Genomic DNA, 16,208 nt, shown 5'->3' on the forward strand with positions numbered 1-16,208 from the left:
CTTTCCCAACTGATTCTTTCTGAATAATGCCCATCTGCAGACTGGGAGAAGCCTAGGGAAGTTCTCGCTATTTGCAGTGGGGAGGATCCTGGCCTCTCCTGTTCTGTGTGGTGATCTGGGATTCAATCTGTGAGGCGGCACACCTGCTAGCAGGACTCTTTCTCGCTTTGCTGGAATTCCTATTTCCTCCTCTTTTTTCCCCTTTCCCCCCAATAAACCCTGCTCTACTCACCTTACAGTGTGCCCCTGTGCCTAAATTATCCTGGTTGTGTGACAAGAACCTGTTTTTTTTTTCTATAACAGTAATATCAATAGCTAGTACACACATCCTTCATGCTCCACTCTGCACTGTTCTAAGCACTTTAGTCATTTAATCCTGATTACATCCTTCGGAAGAAGATACCATTATTACTTTAATTTACAGATAAACACAATTCTGTTGCGGGGAGGGCAGGGGAAGCCAGAAGTGCAGAATGGTTAAATCACTGTCCAAGGTCCACAGCTAATAAATACCCTTAAAGAGTATGCATGTTTTACAAAGAATGTTTTGGAGCAATTTATTTATTTATTTATTTTTGAGACGGAGTTTCGCTCTTGTTACCCAGGCTGGAGTGCAATGGCATGATCTCGGCTCACCGTAACCTCCGCCTCCTGGGTTCAGGCAATTCTCCTGCCTCAGCCTCCCGAGTAGCTGGGATTACAGGCATGTGCCACCATGCCCAGCTAATTTTTTGTATTTTTAGTAGAGACGGGGTTTCACCATGTTGACCAGGATGGTCTCGATCTCTCGACCTTGTGATCCACCCGCCTTGGCCTCCCAAAGTGCTGGGATTACAAGCTTGAGCCACAGCGCCCGGCCTGGAGCAATTTATTTTTATATTAAATTAAATTTATTTATTTATTTATTTATTTTTGAGATGGAGTCTGGCTCTGTAGCCCAGGCTGGAATGCAGTTGCGCCATCTTGGCTCACTGCAACCTCTACCTCCTGTGTCCCAGTTCAAACAGTTCTCAGCCTCCCATGTAGCTAGGATTACAGGCATGAGCCACCATGCCCAGCTAATTTTTGTATTTTTTTAGTACAGATGGGGTTTCACCATGTTGGCCAGTCTGGTCTTGTACTCCTGACCTCGTGATCCACCTGCCTCGGCCTCCCAAAGTGCTGGGATTACAGGCGTGAGCCACCGCGCCGGCCTGGAGCAATTTTAGAGCACCAAAACATCAATGTCCACTTAAATTTAAGGTGAGTTTAAGCTGGGCGCGGTGGCTCACACCTGTAATCCCAGCGATTTAGGAGGCTGAGACAGGAGAATTGCCTGAGCCCAGGAGGCAGAGGTTGCGGTGAGCCGAGATCGCGCCATTGCACTCCAGCCTGGGTAACAAGAGCGAAACTCCGTCTCAAAAAAAAAAAAAAAAAAAAGGTGAGTTTAATTTTGTGCAACTCTATTTTGCTTTAACTCTTTGGATGGAGCTATTTCATCATTTCTCACCCCCATTTTCTTTTATGGAAAACAGCACAAATAGAGGACTCAGGAGTTCTTTTTTTTTTTTTTTTTTTTTTTTTCTGTGCATTTCACTCAGGGAATCTTGTGAAAGATTCGGTAAGTCTGGGTCACGGCCTGAGATTCTGCATTTTTTTTTTTTTAAAGAAGAGGAAGAAAGAGAAAGAGGAAGAGGGAGAGAGGATGGGGGTATTGCTTTATTGCCCAGGCTAGAATGCAGTCTAAATATGGGTATGCCTATAATTGTCCTTAATAATGGAGACATGAAAGAAAATGAGGGAAGAGAATAACAAACAAGGAGCCAACCGAGATTTCATTTAAACTTCTAAATTGATATGATGTGGTACTGATAAGAGTGTATATTTTGTATATTTAAAGTGGAGAGTTCTATAAATGTTAATTACATTTACTTGTTCCAGATCTGAGTTCAAGACCTGAATATCGTTGTTAATTTTCTGTCTCATTGATCTGTCTAATATTAATGTTGAAGTCTCCCACTATTATTATGTGGGAGTCTAAGTCTCTTTATAAGTCCTGTATGTCTAGGTATTCCTGTATTGGGTGCGTATATATTTAGGATCTTTAGCTCTTCTTGTTGTTGCATTGATCCTTTTATCATTATATAATGTCCTTCTTTGCTTCTTTTGATCTTTGTTGCTTAATTGTAACTTCTGCTTTTTATTTATTTATTTTAGCTCTCTGTTTGGTTGGTAAATCTTTCTCCATCCCTTGTTTAGAGTCTTTGTGTATCCTTGAATGTGAGATGGATCTGGATGCAGCATACTGATGGGTTTTAGTTTTTTATTCAAATTGCCTGTCTTTGGATTGGGGGATTTAGTCAATTTAAATTTAGAATTAATAATAATATATGTGAGTTTAATACTGTCATTAGCTGGCTATTTTGTCCATTAGTTGATGTAAATTCTTCATTATATTGATGCTCTTTTTGATAATTTTTTTAGAAAGGCTGATACTGTTTGTTCCTTTCATATGTGTAGTGGTTCTTTCAGAAGCTCTTGCAAAGCAGGCCTGGTGGTGATGAAATCTCTGAGTGCTTGCTTATTCACAAAAAACTTTATTTTTCCTTCACATGTGAAGCTTAGCTTGGCTGGATGTGAAATTCTGGGTTGAAAGTTCTTTTCTTTAAGGATGTTGAATATTGGCCCCCACTCTCTTCTGGCTTGTAGGGTTTCTGCTGAGAGATCTGCTGTAAGTCTGATAGGCTTCCCTTTGTGGGTAACCTGACCTTTCTCTCTGGCTGCCCTTAGTATTTTCTCCTTCATTTCAACCCTGGTGAATCTGACGATTATGTGCCTTGGAGTTGCTCTTCTTGAGGAATATCTCTGTGGTGTTCTCTGTATTACCTGGAGTTGAATATTATCCTGCCTTACTAGGCTGGGAAAATTTTCCTGAATAATGTCCTGAAGCATATTTTCCAGCTTGGATTCATTCTCTTCGTCACATTCAGGTACACCTATCAAGCGTAGATTAGGTCTTTTCACATAGTCCCATATTTCTTGGAGACTTTGCTCGTTCCTTTTTATCCTGTTTTCTCTCGTCTTGTCTTCTTGTTTTATTTCATTGAGTTGATCTTCGACCTCTGATATCTTTTCTTCTGCTTGATCAATTCGGCTGTTAAAACTTGTGCATACTTCACGTAGTTCTCGTATTGTGTTTTTCAGCTCCATCAATTCACTTATTTTCCTCTCTAAATTTTGTATTCTTGTTGACATTTCGTCAAACCTTTTTTCAAAGTTCTTAGTTTCTTTAGATTGTGTTATAACAAGTTCTTTTAATTCACAGAAGTTTCTTATTATCCACGTTTTGAAGCCTGCTTCTGTAATTGGAACCCACTCGTTCTCCATCAAGCCTTGTTTCGTTGCTGATGAGGAACTGGGATCCCCTGCTGAGGAAGAGGCGTTCTGATCTTGGGTATTCTCAGCCTTTTTTGACCGTTTTCTTCCCTTCGTTGTAGATCCATCCATCTGTGGTCTTTATAATTACCGTCTTTGTAATTGGGTTTCTGAGTGGACGTCCAACTTACTGATTCTCAGCGCCGAAATCCGAGCAACCCACTGCACCGACCAAATCAGCGGCGTTAAGATTGATGGTGCTTTTCCGACTCTGCACCGAGAACCCACGCTCCGAGGCGCCGGCAAAACCGCCTCGCTGGTCACAAGAGTCGCGCTGGCGACCCGTGGGGCTCCTTCGCTGGGAATCTCCTGGTGCGTGAGCAACAAGAATTCATGTGAAGGTGTGGCGTCCTCTCCTTCTTTGCGCTTTCAGTGGGAGCTACAATCCCGAGCTGCTAGTGATCAGCCATCTTGGATCTCTCTCCAGGAGTTCTTTAGTCACTTAAGAACAGACCATGCCAAAGTGAAACACCATGTTAAAATACCAGATGAGCCCGAATGTTATGTGATGTTTTCAGAAATTAAATGTTCTACAAAGACACTGGCTTGTTATCAGTCTTATCACCTATAGGTGTGTCTCTGGCCCTTGTTAACATAATTATTCCTGTTTCTCTTTTGTTACCACTCGCCTGAGATGAGTCATGAGTCACTCAGATAACTCAGAAATTTGCCTTTGTAGGCAGAAAGCTCTAAGTAGAAATGAACTGGAATCTGAACAAACTTTTGAAAGGAGACTCACTGCCGAAACTTCAAATTTAATTCCAAGGAGAGATAAATGATGAAATGGTGTTAAAATAATCCACTGTTACATTGTCAGAGCAATACTACCCTGGGTTCTCTACCACCAGGTGCACACAGAGGTTTGTTAGAATAACTACCACAGGTCAGGTGTGGTGGCTCACGCCAGTAATCTTAGCACTTTGGGAGGCTGTGGTGGGTGGATCACTTGAGGCCAGGAGTTCAAGACCGGCCTGCCAACATGGTGAAACCTTGTCTCTACTAAAAATACAAAAATTAGCCTGGTGTGGTGGCACGTGTCTGTAGTCCCAGCTACTTGGGAGGCTGAGGCACAAGAATCACCTGAACTCAGGGGGCAGAAGTTGTAGCAGTGAGCTGAGATTGCACCACTGCACTCTGGCCTGGGTGACAGGGTGAGACCCTGTCTCGGAAAAAAAAAAAAAAGATAACCATCACAGTACTGATACTGATTTTGTGATAGGTCGCAACAAAACCACTCAATCTTTCTGCTTCCTGTTATTCCTGGATCAAACTGAGGGTCAGGTTGCTATTTCTTGTGGCCCAATAACAAGATGCAGGTGAACTGGGGAGGAAGAGAGTTTTTATTTCTGTGACTGGTTATAGGGAGAAGGCCTGGAAATTATTGTCAGACCAACTCAAAACTACAAGGTTTTTTAGAGCTTATATACCTTCTAAGCTATATGTTTACGTGTAAGTGTGCATTCATCTAAAGACATAATTGATTAACTTCTTTTAATCTATAACTAAGGTCTGAGTCCTGAAGACCTTCTTCTGGAGCCTCAGTAAATTTACTTAATCTAAATGGATCCAGGTGTTTCATTGACTAGTATGTCTGTTTTTGGGGGGCTTTTTGTTTTCATTGACTGGTATGTATGTTTTTGTTTCATTGACTTGTGTGTCTAGCTTTGTAAATACATTTTAAGATCAGGTAGCATGATGCCTCCAGCTTTGTTTTTCTTTATCAAGATTATTTTGGCTACTTGGGGTCTTTTGTGATTCCATATGAATTTTAGAATTGTTTTTTCTATTTCTGTGAAAAAATGTCATTGGAGGAGTGCATTGAATTTTTAGTTTGTTTTGACTAGTATGAACATTTTTACAATATTTATTCTTTAAATTCATGAGCACAGGTAGCTTTTAATTTATTTGTGTCTTTGGTTCTTTCATCAATATTTAGTTGTTTTCAGTGTACAGGTCTTTCACTTCTTTGGTTAAGTTTATTTTTCCTCAAACAGATATCCAACAGTACTGTTCAACAGTACAGTCTACTCTGGATATCATTTCCATAAATATATTTCATAAATGTATTTGTGGTCAGTCTCTGATGATTGTCTGATAATGCAGACCATACAATGCAAATCAACAGCAAAGTAAAGTTACATATCCTGCTGTATTCCTCTGCTTTTACGCTGCTGGTAAAGACATAATTGAGACTGGGCAATTTACAAAAGAAAGAGGTTTAATGGACTTACGTCTCACAAGGCTGGGGAGGCCTCACAATCATGGCCAAAGGCGAGAAGAAGCAAGTCACATGAATGGCAGCAAGCAAAGAGAGAGCTTGCACAGGGAAACCCTTGTTTTTAAAACCATCAGGTCTTGTGAGACTCATTCACCATCAAGAGAACAGCCTGAGAAAGACCCACTCCCACAATCCAATCACCTCCTACCAGGTTCCTCCGACAACATGTGAGAATTGTGGAGTTACCATTCAAGATGAGATTTGGGTGGGGATACAGCCAAACAATATCACCTATAGCTAAGAAAAATGTTATGAAATTGATGATGGTAATACTGGAGAACTACTAAGCCATTGGCAAATCTAGATATTGCAGAGTTAAATCATGTAAGAAACATGAGAATAAAGTGCCGGGCGCGGTGGCTCATGCCTGCAATCCCAGCACTTTGGGAGGCCGAGGCAGGTGGATCACGAGGTCAACAGATTGAGACCAGCCTGGCCAACATGGTGAAACCCCGTCTCTACTAAAAATACAAAAAATTAGCCGTGTGTGGTGGTGCGTACCTATAGTCCCAGCTACTCGGGAGGCTGAGGCAGGAGAATTGCTTGAAACCAGAAGGCAGAGGTTGCAGTCGGCTGGGATTGCGCCACTGCACTCCAACCTGGTGATAGAGCGGGACTGTCTAAAAAAAAAGGGAAATAGAAGAATGAGATAGAATTGGCAAGCATAATGACAAGACAGGAAATTCAAAAGAGAATGATGTAAATACAAAAGAATTAAAATTTGAGTTACTTGGCAAAACCAATGAAAACTGTGGTTTTTTTTTTTTTTGAGACGGAGTTTCGCTCTTATTACCAAGGCTGGAGTGCAATGGCGCGATCTTGGCTCACTGCAACCTCCGCCTCCTGGGTTCAGGCAATTCTCCTGCCTCAGCCTCCTGAGTAGCTGGGATTACAGGCACGCGCCACCATGCCCAGCTAATGTTTTGTATTTTTAGTAGAGACGGGGTTTCACCATGTTGACCAGGATGGTCTTGAGCTCTTGACCTCATGATCCACCCGCCTCGGCCTCCCAAAGTGCTGGGATTACAGGCTTGAGCCACCGCGCCCAGCCTTAGAAAACTGTGGTTTTTTAAATAACTATTTTTCAGTTTATTTGAAGTGCAGTAAAAAGAAATTGGTACACTTTGGAAATTCAGTGGCACAAAGTACCCTGCCATAACTTGAGACATTATTCAGTAAAAAAGAAAAAAAAATCCTGTTTCAAACACTGCATTATATAATTTTACCTGCCCAAACAGACCATTTACAAATATTAGGTCAACAAACTGCTAACATCCATAAAAAGGTAGCTTTCTTTTTCTTTTTCTTTTTAAAAAATATGGAACGCTTCACGAATTTGCATGTCATCCTTGCTCAGGGGCCATGCTAATCTTCTCTGTATGGTTCCAATTTTAGTATATGTGCTGCCGAAGTGAGCACAAAGGTAGCTTTCTTACTAAAATGCAAGAATTTAAAAGATTGGTATCTAAACAAAAGACAAAAACAAACTGGAATGAAAGCCTAGATATCACATCTAAAATCAGGGTTTTTTGTTTGGGCTTCTTCTCTCCCTCTACCATATCCTGTTGGAGTTCCAGGCCCCATTCTTCTAGGACCCTGTCCACTCACAGGCTCCACACCTCCCTGCCCAAAGTGTTCACTATGCATGTCACTTCCCATGATGGAACTACTCATGGTTGCTGGTGGAACTCCAGGATTAAATTCATAACCTATGCCACCACCACCACCTAGAGGTGGAAATTTCTGGCCTCCTGAACCATAGGGATCTCTCATGTTCATTGTTCCTCCACCACCCATTCTCATGTCTCTTTCTCTTGGATCCATGTAGCCCATTCCGCTGTAACTTTCTCCTCTTTGGCGCCTCATTTGTTCTTTCATCTCAAGTTGACGAATTATCATCTTTTACTCTCTTCTACATCGTTCCTTCTTTTGCCTCAATTGCATTTCTTTACGTTTCTGCATTTCTTGATTGTGAAGTTCTTCCACATGTCTTAATTTTTCCTTTCGTCTCATCAGATATCGGTGCAAAAGATTTGCCTGATGTTCATGACAGGCATCTTCCATTTCACTTTCCAATCTGTCTTTTGCATCCTACATGTTTTTTTCAACTTGTTCCCTTTGCTGTTTTTCTATTTCATTGAAAGACTTCCATCGCTGAGAATACTCGTACTCAAATGTGCCATGCTGGGCAAAATGAGGAGGGGTTTCTCTCTCCTTTTGATACATTGGATTCTTCTGGGCAAGTTTTTCAGGGAGACCATCTTCATCAGTTGTTCAAGTGGTTCTACAATGACTGGACCAAGAGTTGTTGTCAGTAAGAAAACACCTTCACGGCATTGTTCAAATGCCTTTATTGCTGCTGGTATAGAAGCAAATTCAGCAATGCCTTTCCCTGTGGATCTTCCACGATCATCCACCATTACAGCAGCCCTTTCAATAGGACCAAACTGGCTAAAGGCTTCTTCCAGCAGTTCATTGGAAATGTAAGTTGAAAGATTAGGAACAGAAAGGGCAACAGCAGTGAGGCAAAGCAAACTCGAAGCTGTCTCCCTTTCATGGGTGTATCATTGAGTTCAGCTTTGGCAATTTCACCAAAGCTCTAGATTCAAGCTTAATACATTCGAATTCTTTGCCTTTGTTGAGAAAAACTTCTCCTGGTTCTCCATATTTAGCAAATAGTCTTTTGATTCATCCTCCGTGATATGGGTAGGTAGATTCCCAACGACCAACATCCCTGTGTAGAAGTTTTCTATCCAGGCCTCCTCAAGAGAGGTAAGTTGGCTTTAAACCTCTCCAAGTCTGAGATCTTCCTCTGGCTGCGGCCGCCCGGTCCGCTGGGCCAGGGACCCTGGTGGTGCTGCCGGAGGTAGGGCGGGTGAGGCAGGTGGCCCCCGCGGGGCTCCCCACCGCCTCGTTCCGGTGGCTTGGGGTGGCCGCTGAGAGTGCTTAGGCCGCTGAGAGTGCTTTCGCCGCCCTTGGGACCGCCCGGGCCTGGGCTCTGCTTAGACCCCGGACCCCGGCCCGGGCCTCCGGCCTGAGGAGCTGTGGTAGGGAGGCCTGGGTGGCGGTGTCCCGGAGGTGGGCCGAGGTGACTGCGGGCGGCGGGGTCGGGCCTGGCCGGGACCCTGGCCGGGCCCCCGAGGTAGGCGGAGTGGCGGGCGGGGCCGCGCTGGAGGCAGGCGACGCGCTGCCGAGTCCGGGAGCGGGGCCGGGTCCCCGAGCAGCCGCGGGCTTGGCGGAGTCCTGCGCCGGCGGCGGCGGCGGCGGCTGCCTGATGCGGCTGTGGATGCGGCGGCGACTGCTGCGGTGGCGGCTGCTGCGGCGGCGGCTGCTGCGGTGGCGGCGGCTGAGGCGGCGGCTGCTGCGGCGGCGGCGGCCGCGGCGCTGTCTGCTGCTGCTGCTGGTGTGGATGCGGTGGCGGGATCGCACGGAGGCTTAGCGCCGCTCTGGCCCCGGCCGGGACCCACCGGGCCGCGGCTCTGGCTCAGGCTCTCGCGGGGCGGCGGGGAACGGAAGTCCTGGAGGCCGCCGCGGCCGCCGCCTCCTCCGCGCCTGTGGAAGCCACAAGGCCACCGCCGCGGCTCCGGAACCGATCTCGAGACTTGTCTGTGGTCGAGGGGCGGTCGAGGCAGAGGCGAAGAAGTCGCTCAGGAAACGTGGAGGCCACCTTGCTTCTCGCAAAATGGCGGATGACACAGACCGAATATTTTTTAAAAAAGGACAATCAGAATCTTGCTTTGAAAGTCAAATGGGAAGTAAAGACATTTGTTGTATGAAGTGGAGAACGTTTTACCTTGCTGTCGTATGAATTGTCAGACCATTAGGCAGTTCCCATAGGTACATAGTTCCAATTGTAATCTAACCTGGTTAAATAAACAGTAAAGCAAACCTATTTTCCTAATTTCTGGTTTTATTTTTCAAGTTGAAGTTTTGACCAAACCTAATTTTTTTCCATACTGTTAACTAAGAAGTTTTGATTCTCATTTAAAATAGGCTCACTTACAGTGGGCTTTTTCTAGTACCATTTGCTCCTCGAGAACTGTGTCATGAGCTGTGATAAGTAAAATATTTAGAAGGCTGTTCAAGGTGTACAGTGGTGCAGAGGAAGCAGGAGTGGGAAGGGAGAAGGCTTCCTGGAAGAGGTTGGGGCTTCCATGCGAGCCAATTGAGGTAGTAAGACGCAAATAGGGGAGTTGTCTCTCAAGGCAGCTAGTGAGGCATCCTGGGCTTTAGGGTTGCATATATTTGGGTTCAGATTCATGTTCCGTCTCTTACTTGCTTTTTGTACCAAATTACTTAACTTCTGTGTCTTTGATTTATCATCTGATTTTTTTTTTTTTTTTTTAAAGATAGGGTCTCACTCTGTCACCCAGGCTGGAGTGCAGTGGTGCAATTAAAGCTCACTGCAACCTCCACCTGCCGAGCTCAAGCCATCCTTTTACTTCAGCTTTCTGAGTAGCCGAGACTACAGGTGTGCCCCATCACACCTGGTTAATTTGTGTATTTTTTGTACAGACGGGGTTTCATCATGTTGCCAAGACTGGTCTCGAACTCTGAACTCACTCTGAGCTCAAGAAATTTGGCCCCCCAAAGTGCTGGGATTACAGATGTGAGCCACCATGTCTGGCTTGAAAATTCATACAAATTAAAAATAGAAACTTTATAGATTTAAGTTATAATGAGCTAATAAAGCAGGGCCTCCTTTGTTAGGCCCTCAGTTCTGCTTTCTCCTTCAGGAACACAGATAGCTTAAATATGACATTGCTCCTGTTAGTCTCTTGTTTCTTGTCTTGTGCCAACATGATAAATTACCTCGGCTTTCCAAACAAACAAGAACAGTTCACTAACAGCTAATGTTATAAGTAAATGACAATCCATGGGTCAATTAGAGAAGTAGAACTATACACTCTAGTACTCACACAAGAGCCAAGTACACTGGTTAAAAACACTAACTTGAGGCTGGGCGTGGTGGCTCATACCTGTAATCCAAGCACTTTGGAGGCCAAGGCGGGCAGATCACCTGAGGTCAGGAGTTCAAGACCAGCCTGACCAACATGGTGAAACCCTGTCTTTATTAAAACAAACAAACAAACAAACAAACAAACAAAAAACACTAACTTGAGAATGAGAACTCAATTTGTTAGCTATGAAGTCTTGGACATGTGACTTAGCCTCTCTAAGAAGACAACTAAACAAAACCTTTAGTTGTTTTTGAAGATTTAGAATTAGGTATTGCTTTATTGCTTCTACTGGGAAGTTATTGTCAGCAAAAACCTAGACACATCGACTAGTTATACCAGGAGGTTCACTCCTAATGCTTGAGAAAAGCTTCTGCTTTGCTAATGTTTGCCTCATAGTCTACAGTTTCCATCTGGGTGGAACATGAGTGGTGGTGGTGGTGGTGGTGTTAGCAGCCGTGGCTATGGGGACTCAAGAACAAAGCAGTGATCCTAAGGCGAAGCTTCAGGCTATAACTGCTAGGGCCTTATGCAGACATTACTGAGCTTGTGTCACCATGATGGTGCTACTGGAGAGCAAGCAGTTCCTAACAGAGCTGATCAGACTCTTCCAGAAGTGCCAGTCGCCAGGTAGCATGTATATCACCTTGAAGAAGTCTGGTGGTTGAACCATATCCATTCTAAAGAAAGGTTCTGCTGTGGACTTTGAGTCTTTAGACTGGTGTCTGTTAAGAGCTGCTGACGGGAAAAAGATTAGCACTGTGGTGAGCTCCAAAGAAGTAAGTTCTGAATGGCTTATTCAAACCCACCATGAACTAACATGGGTGGGCTGAAGAAGAGGGACAAAAAGAACACAAGTAACATCAAAGCAACACAGTGAAGGGCACTGAATTTTCTTTGCTTTCACCGACTGACCAGTGAATTGCAATTTTTCCTTCAGTTTTTGGTTTTGGCCACATAGCTAGGTTTCTGGTTCCCCTGCAGTAGGTGTTTTCATGTAAGATTAGGTTCATTTTGGAGAGAGTAATTGTAATGTTTATAGGGTGGTTGTGGTAAGAAGCTAATTTATTTTACGTCTGGCTAATTGGTCTGTGATGCATGGTTGTATACTACTGGATTATAGAGTAAAAGTCTCTGTAGTCATCTCTGTGAAGACCAATGTATCATTAAATATGTCTGCTTAGCAGCAGCAGCAGTAGCAGCAGCAGCAACAACAACAACAACAAAAGTAACTGTAACTGGAAAGTGCTGCCAGAGAATCCAGGGAGAGTAAAGGGCATGCCTCCAGATTACACAACAAGGAACGGGATTTGGCGGTAGTTTCAGGTCCTTTAATTCAGAGAATAGAAAATGTCCTCTGATTCTGCAGCTGGACCAAACACCTTGCATTTTCTCACTAATGTTCACAGTAAGGTAGGTACTATTATAACCACTGTTTTCCAGATGAGGACCCTAAGTCTTAGAGAGGCTGAGTTACATGGCCAAGACTTCATAGCTAATGAGTTGAGTTCTCATTCTCAAGTTAGTGCTCCTAACCAGTGTACTTGGCTCCTGTGCAAGTACTAGACTGCATCGTTCTATTTCTTCTAATTGCCACATGGATTGTCGTTTAACATTAGCTGTTGGTGGACTGTTCTTTGTTTGCAAGGCTGAGGTAATGTACCATGTTGGTGGAGAGAGGAATATAGGTAGAAGACGGTAAATAAAGAGTGCCAGCCGGCAAAGCCATTGTCAAGTCACCAAATGGTTCTTTAGCAATGCTTTGTTATCAGGCAGTGTTTCAGATGAACATGATACGATTCCTTTCAGGGACTCACCATTTGTTAGGTGACAGACAAAAATAAAACAATACTATAGTAAGAAAAGAGCAGTACCAGAACATACACAAGGTGCAGCTGGTACACCTGGGTGAGCATTTCTGCTTTGAGGATTTAGGTAAGGGTGCACAGAATAAGAGCATTGAGCTCTCCTGAAAGATAAATAGAAGCTCACCATTCAGGCATGGCATAGATTTGTGTGCCGATGACAAAGGGAGGAGCTATGACACCCTTGATAGTTTGGTAGTGCTGATGGGAGGATTTGAAATAACAGGCATTCGGCTGACCTGGGCTAAGGGACTCAGATCATGAAGGGCCCTTTATGTTAGGCTAAGGAGTTTGGACTATTATCGCTTCTTCTTTTTTTTTTTTTTTTGAGACAAAGTCTTGCTCTGTCACCCAGGCTGGAGTGCAGTTATGTGATCTCAGCTTACTGCAACCTCTGTCTCCTGGATTCAAGTGATTCTCCTGCCTCAGACTCCTGAGTAGCTGGGATTACAGGTAAACACTACCACACCTGTCTGATTTTAGTAGAGACAAGGTTTCACCATGTTGGTCAGGCTGGTCTTGAACTCCTGACCTCAAGTGATCCACCTGCCTCAGATACGCAAAGTGCTAGGATTACAGGTGTGAGCCACCGTGCCCAGCCAAGGACTATTATCTCTAATCAAGATAGAAAATGGAGGATTTTATATGGGAGGCATGCTTAAACTGGATCCCTTTTTTGTGCCTCTCCATATATTCTCTCCATCATCTTTGCTCTGCTCTGTGCCCTAGGAGCCTGACCTCTGTGGATAAAATCTGTTGGCAACCTTGCCTTCTGACTTTCATTTGAGTTTGGACATTGGGGAGCACTATCGAGGAATCAGAGAAAGGGAAGAGTAAAATTAGATAATTTATTTCCCCGGATCTCTACTTTTGTAGCCATCGTGCACCTGCCTTTGTCATTAAGCTGAGGTCGTTGCTCTTGTTAGGTGGCTCTCTATGCAGTGCTTGCTTTCTCTCTTTAGAAATTGCTTTCTCTTCTTGCCTCATTAGGTCTTTGGATAGTAGAAGTACCGATTGTTACAAGTCTGGGAGTGTTTCATTATCTTTATGAGCTTCCTATACTCTGCCCATAACTTTTTAAATAATCTCTATATTAAAATTTCCAGGCAGGCATGGTGGCCCATGTCTGTAATCCCAGCAACTTGGGAGGTGGAGGGGAGAATTGTTTGAACCCAAGAGTTCAAAATCTGGGATCTTAAAAAAACAATAGGCTGGGCATGATAACTCATGCCTGTAATTCCAGCACTTTGGGAGGCTGAGGAAGAATGACTGAGCTCAGGAGCTTGAAACTAGCCTGGGCAACATAGTGAGGCCCTATCCCTATTTTTTTTTTTTTTAAGAAAAAAAAAAAAGAAAATAGTAAGACACTAATTCTACAAAAAAACTTAAAAAAAGGGCGGGCGTGGTGGCTCAAGCCTGTAATCCCAGCACTTTGGGAGGCCGAGGTGGGTGGATCACGAGGTCAAGAGATCGAGACCATCTTGGTCAACATGGTGAAACCCCGTCTCTACTAAAAATACAAAAAATTAGCTGGGCATGGTGGCGCGTGTCTGTAATCCCAGCTACTCAGGCGGCTGAGGCAGGAGAATTGCCTGAACCCAGGAGGCGGAGGTTGCGGTGAGCCGAGATCGCGCCATTGCACTCCAGCCTGGGTAACAAGAGTGAAACTCTGTCTCAAAAAAAAAAAAAAAAAAAAAAAACTTAAAAAAAAAAAAAATAGCCAGGCATGGTCCCAGCTACTCAGAAGGCTGAGGTTGGAGGATAGCTTGAGCCCAGGATTTCAAGGCTGCAGTGGACTATGATTGCACCACTGTGTTCCAGTTTGGGTGACAGAGTGAAGACTCTGTCTCTAAGAGAAAAAAATTTTTCTACAAATTAATTTGATTGCCATTTTGTTCCTACCAGGAACTTCATGGGAATCAGAGCTTCCTGTATACTTATAAATCATATATTTACTTTAGAATAATAAACCATATTGTATTAGTCTATTCTCATGCTGCTAGACATACTTGAGACTGGGTAATTTATAAAGGAAGGGAGGTTTAACAGACACACAGTTCCACATGGCTGGGAGGCCTCGCAATCATGGTGGAAGGCGAAGAAGGAGCAAAGACACATCTTACATGATGGCAGACATGAGAGAGCTTGTGCAGGTGAACTCTCATTTATAAAGCCGTCAGATCTCATGAGACTTATTCACTACCATGCGAACAGTATGGGGGAAGACCTGCTCCTATGATTCAATTACCTCCCATGACATGGGAATTATGGGAGCTACAATTCAAGATGAGATTTGGGTGGAGATACAGCCAAACCATATCACATTTAATTATTTTAGAATAATCACTGAAGTAGCAGGGTAAAAAATGCATTGGAAAGGGTGGCAAGAAAGAAGGTACTGAAATAAAGAAGACAATACAATAATTCAGAAAAGAGATGGCTAGACCTGAATTTGGCTTACAGCAGTTGTGATGGAGAGCTGAAGAGGGATGCACAAGATATTTGGAGATAGAATTAGCACAACTTGGTACAGCCCTCAGAACCAATCAGGTTCATCCTCGCCAAAGACTTACTAGGTAAGGGGACATTCTGACCTGTAGTTTATCTCTCACCAATTTCAAGAAAAGTGAAGACTTACAGATAAGTAGAAGAGAGGCAAGTAGGACAGGTGCTCCCCAGGTTTTTAAATAATGTGACATGGAAGCAGGCTTGGAGGCATCAGGAACGATTCGAGTTTGTAAAGGTTTCAGTGTTCTGTCCCACTGGGTCAGGATGGCATTTCTGGCTCCATCCCATTTTCCAGGGCCCATGAGGCGGTACTGGTAAGGAGTACATGGTCCAAAGAAAACTTCCCAAGCTAGTCTGGGATCCTTGAGGAACAGAAGTGGGATGCTGGGCTTTGTGCCTATGCAAGCAGCGATATCATCCATGTAGGCAATGTAGTCCAATTTGTCTTTGTTGCTGTCTTTAATCACACCTCTGAGAAGGAAAAAAGATGGATGTTTTTTCATTAATCACTCCTGCCCTGCATTTCTCAAGTTATCAGACCCCCCCCCCCACCATTTTGTTACATTTTTGGTGGGAATCAAACCATGTTTGGGAATGTTTTTGTATGTTAGAAAGAAAAAAGTTAAGGAGTTTGTCTACAGAGGGTATCTGTGAAGCTAATTAATTTTACTAGACATGGCAAAAGGAGGCAGGTGAAAGAGAAGCTTTAAGTAATGTTTTCGGTTCTTAGATTTGATGTGAGGATAATGTCTGATTAGTCCAAATAGAATAGCTATTGAATGAATGAATATGACCAGAAAGCATCATTTGTACCTAATTTTTTTTTTTTTTTTTTTTTTTTGAGACGGAGTTTTGCTCTTGTTACCCAGGCTGGAGTGCAATGGCACGATCTCGGCTCACCGCAACCTCCGCCTCCTGGGTTCAGGCAATTCTCCTGCCTCAGCCTCCTGAGTAGCTGGGATTATAGGCACGCGCCACCATGCCCAGCTAATTTTTTGTATTTTTTAGTAGAGACGGGGTTTCACCATGTTGACCAGGTTGGTCTCGATCTCTCGACCTTGTGATCCACCCGCCGCGGCCTCCCAAAGTGCTGGGATTACAGGCTTGAGCCACCGTGCCTGGCCTGTACCTAAATTTTTTATTGATGTGAATTATGAGTTGAGAGGGCCATAGTTGGTATACAAG

At 43.8% G+C, this 16,208-nt stretch overlaps 1 protein-coding gene, 1 non-coding gene and 1 pseudogene across 2 annotated transcripts in view; all 3 read right to left on the reverse strand.

Moving 5' to 3' along the window:
- Positions 1–2,784: 2,784 nt before the first annotated feature.
- LOC141582169 (splicing factor, proline- and glutamine-rich pseudogene) lies at positions 2,785–9,410 on the reverse strand (annotated as a pseudogene).
- On the reverse strand, positions 7,005–7,111 carry LOC120360204 (U6 spliceosomal RNA). Its single transcript, XR_005576782.1, has one exon. It is a non-coding gene; the product is annotated as a U6 spliceosomal RNA (small nuclear RNA).
- Positions 9,411–12,821: 3,411 nt separating the features above from the next.
- The window catches only part of FMO4 (flavin containing dimethylaniline monoxygenase 4), a 33,910-nt gene continuing 30,523 nt past the window's right edge, over positions 12,822–16,208 (reverse strand). Inside the window, exon 9 of the mRNA XM_003925374.4 lies at positions 12,822–15,494. Within this exon, the coding sequence (XP_003925423.3) occupies positions 15,068–15,494 (427 nt within the window). The 3' untranslated portion in view covers positions 12,822–15,067. The remainder of the gene's footprint in view (positions 15,495–16,208) is intronic.

This window comes from Saimiri boliviensis, chromosome 19 (assembly GCF_048565385.1).
Source record: "Saimiri boliviensis isolate mSaiBol1 chromosome 19, mSaiBol1.pri, whole genome shotgun sequence".
Classification (NCBI taxonomy): Eukaryota; Metazoa; Chordata; class Mammalia; order Primates; family Cebidae; genus Saimiri; species Saimiri boliviensis.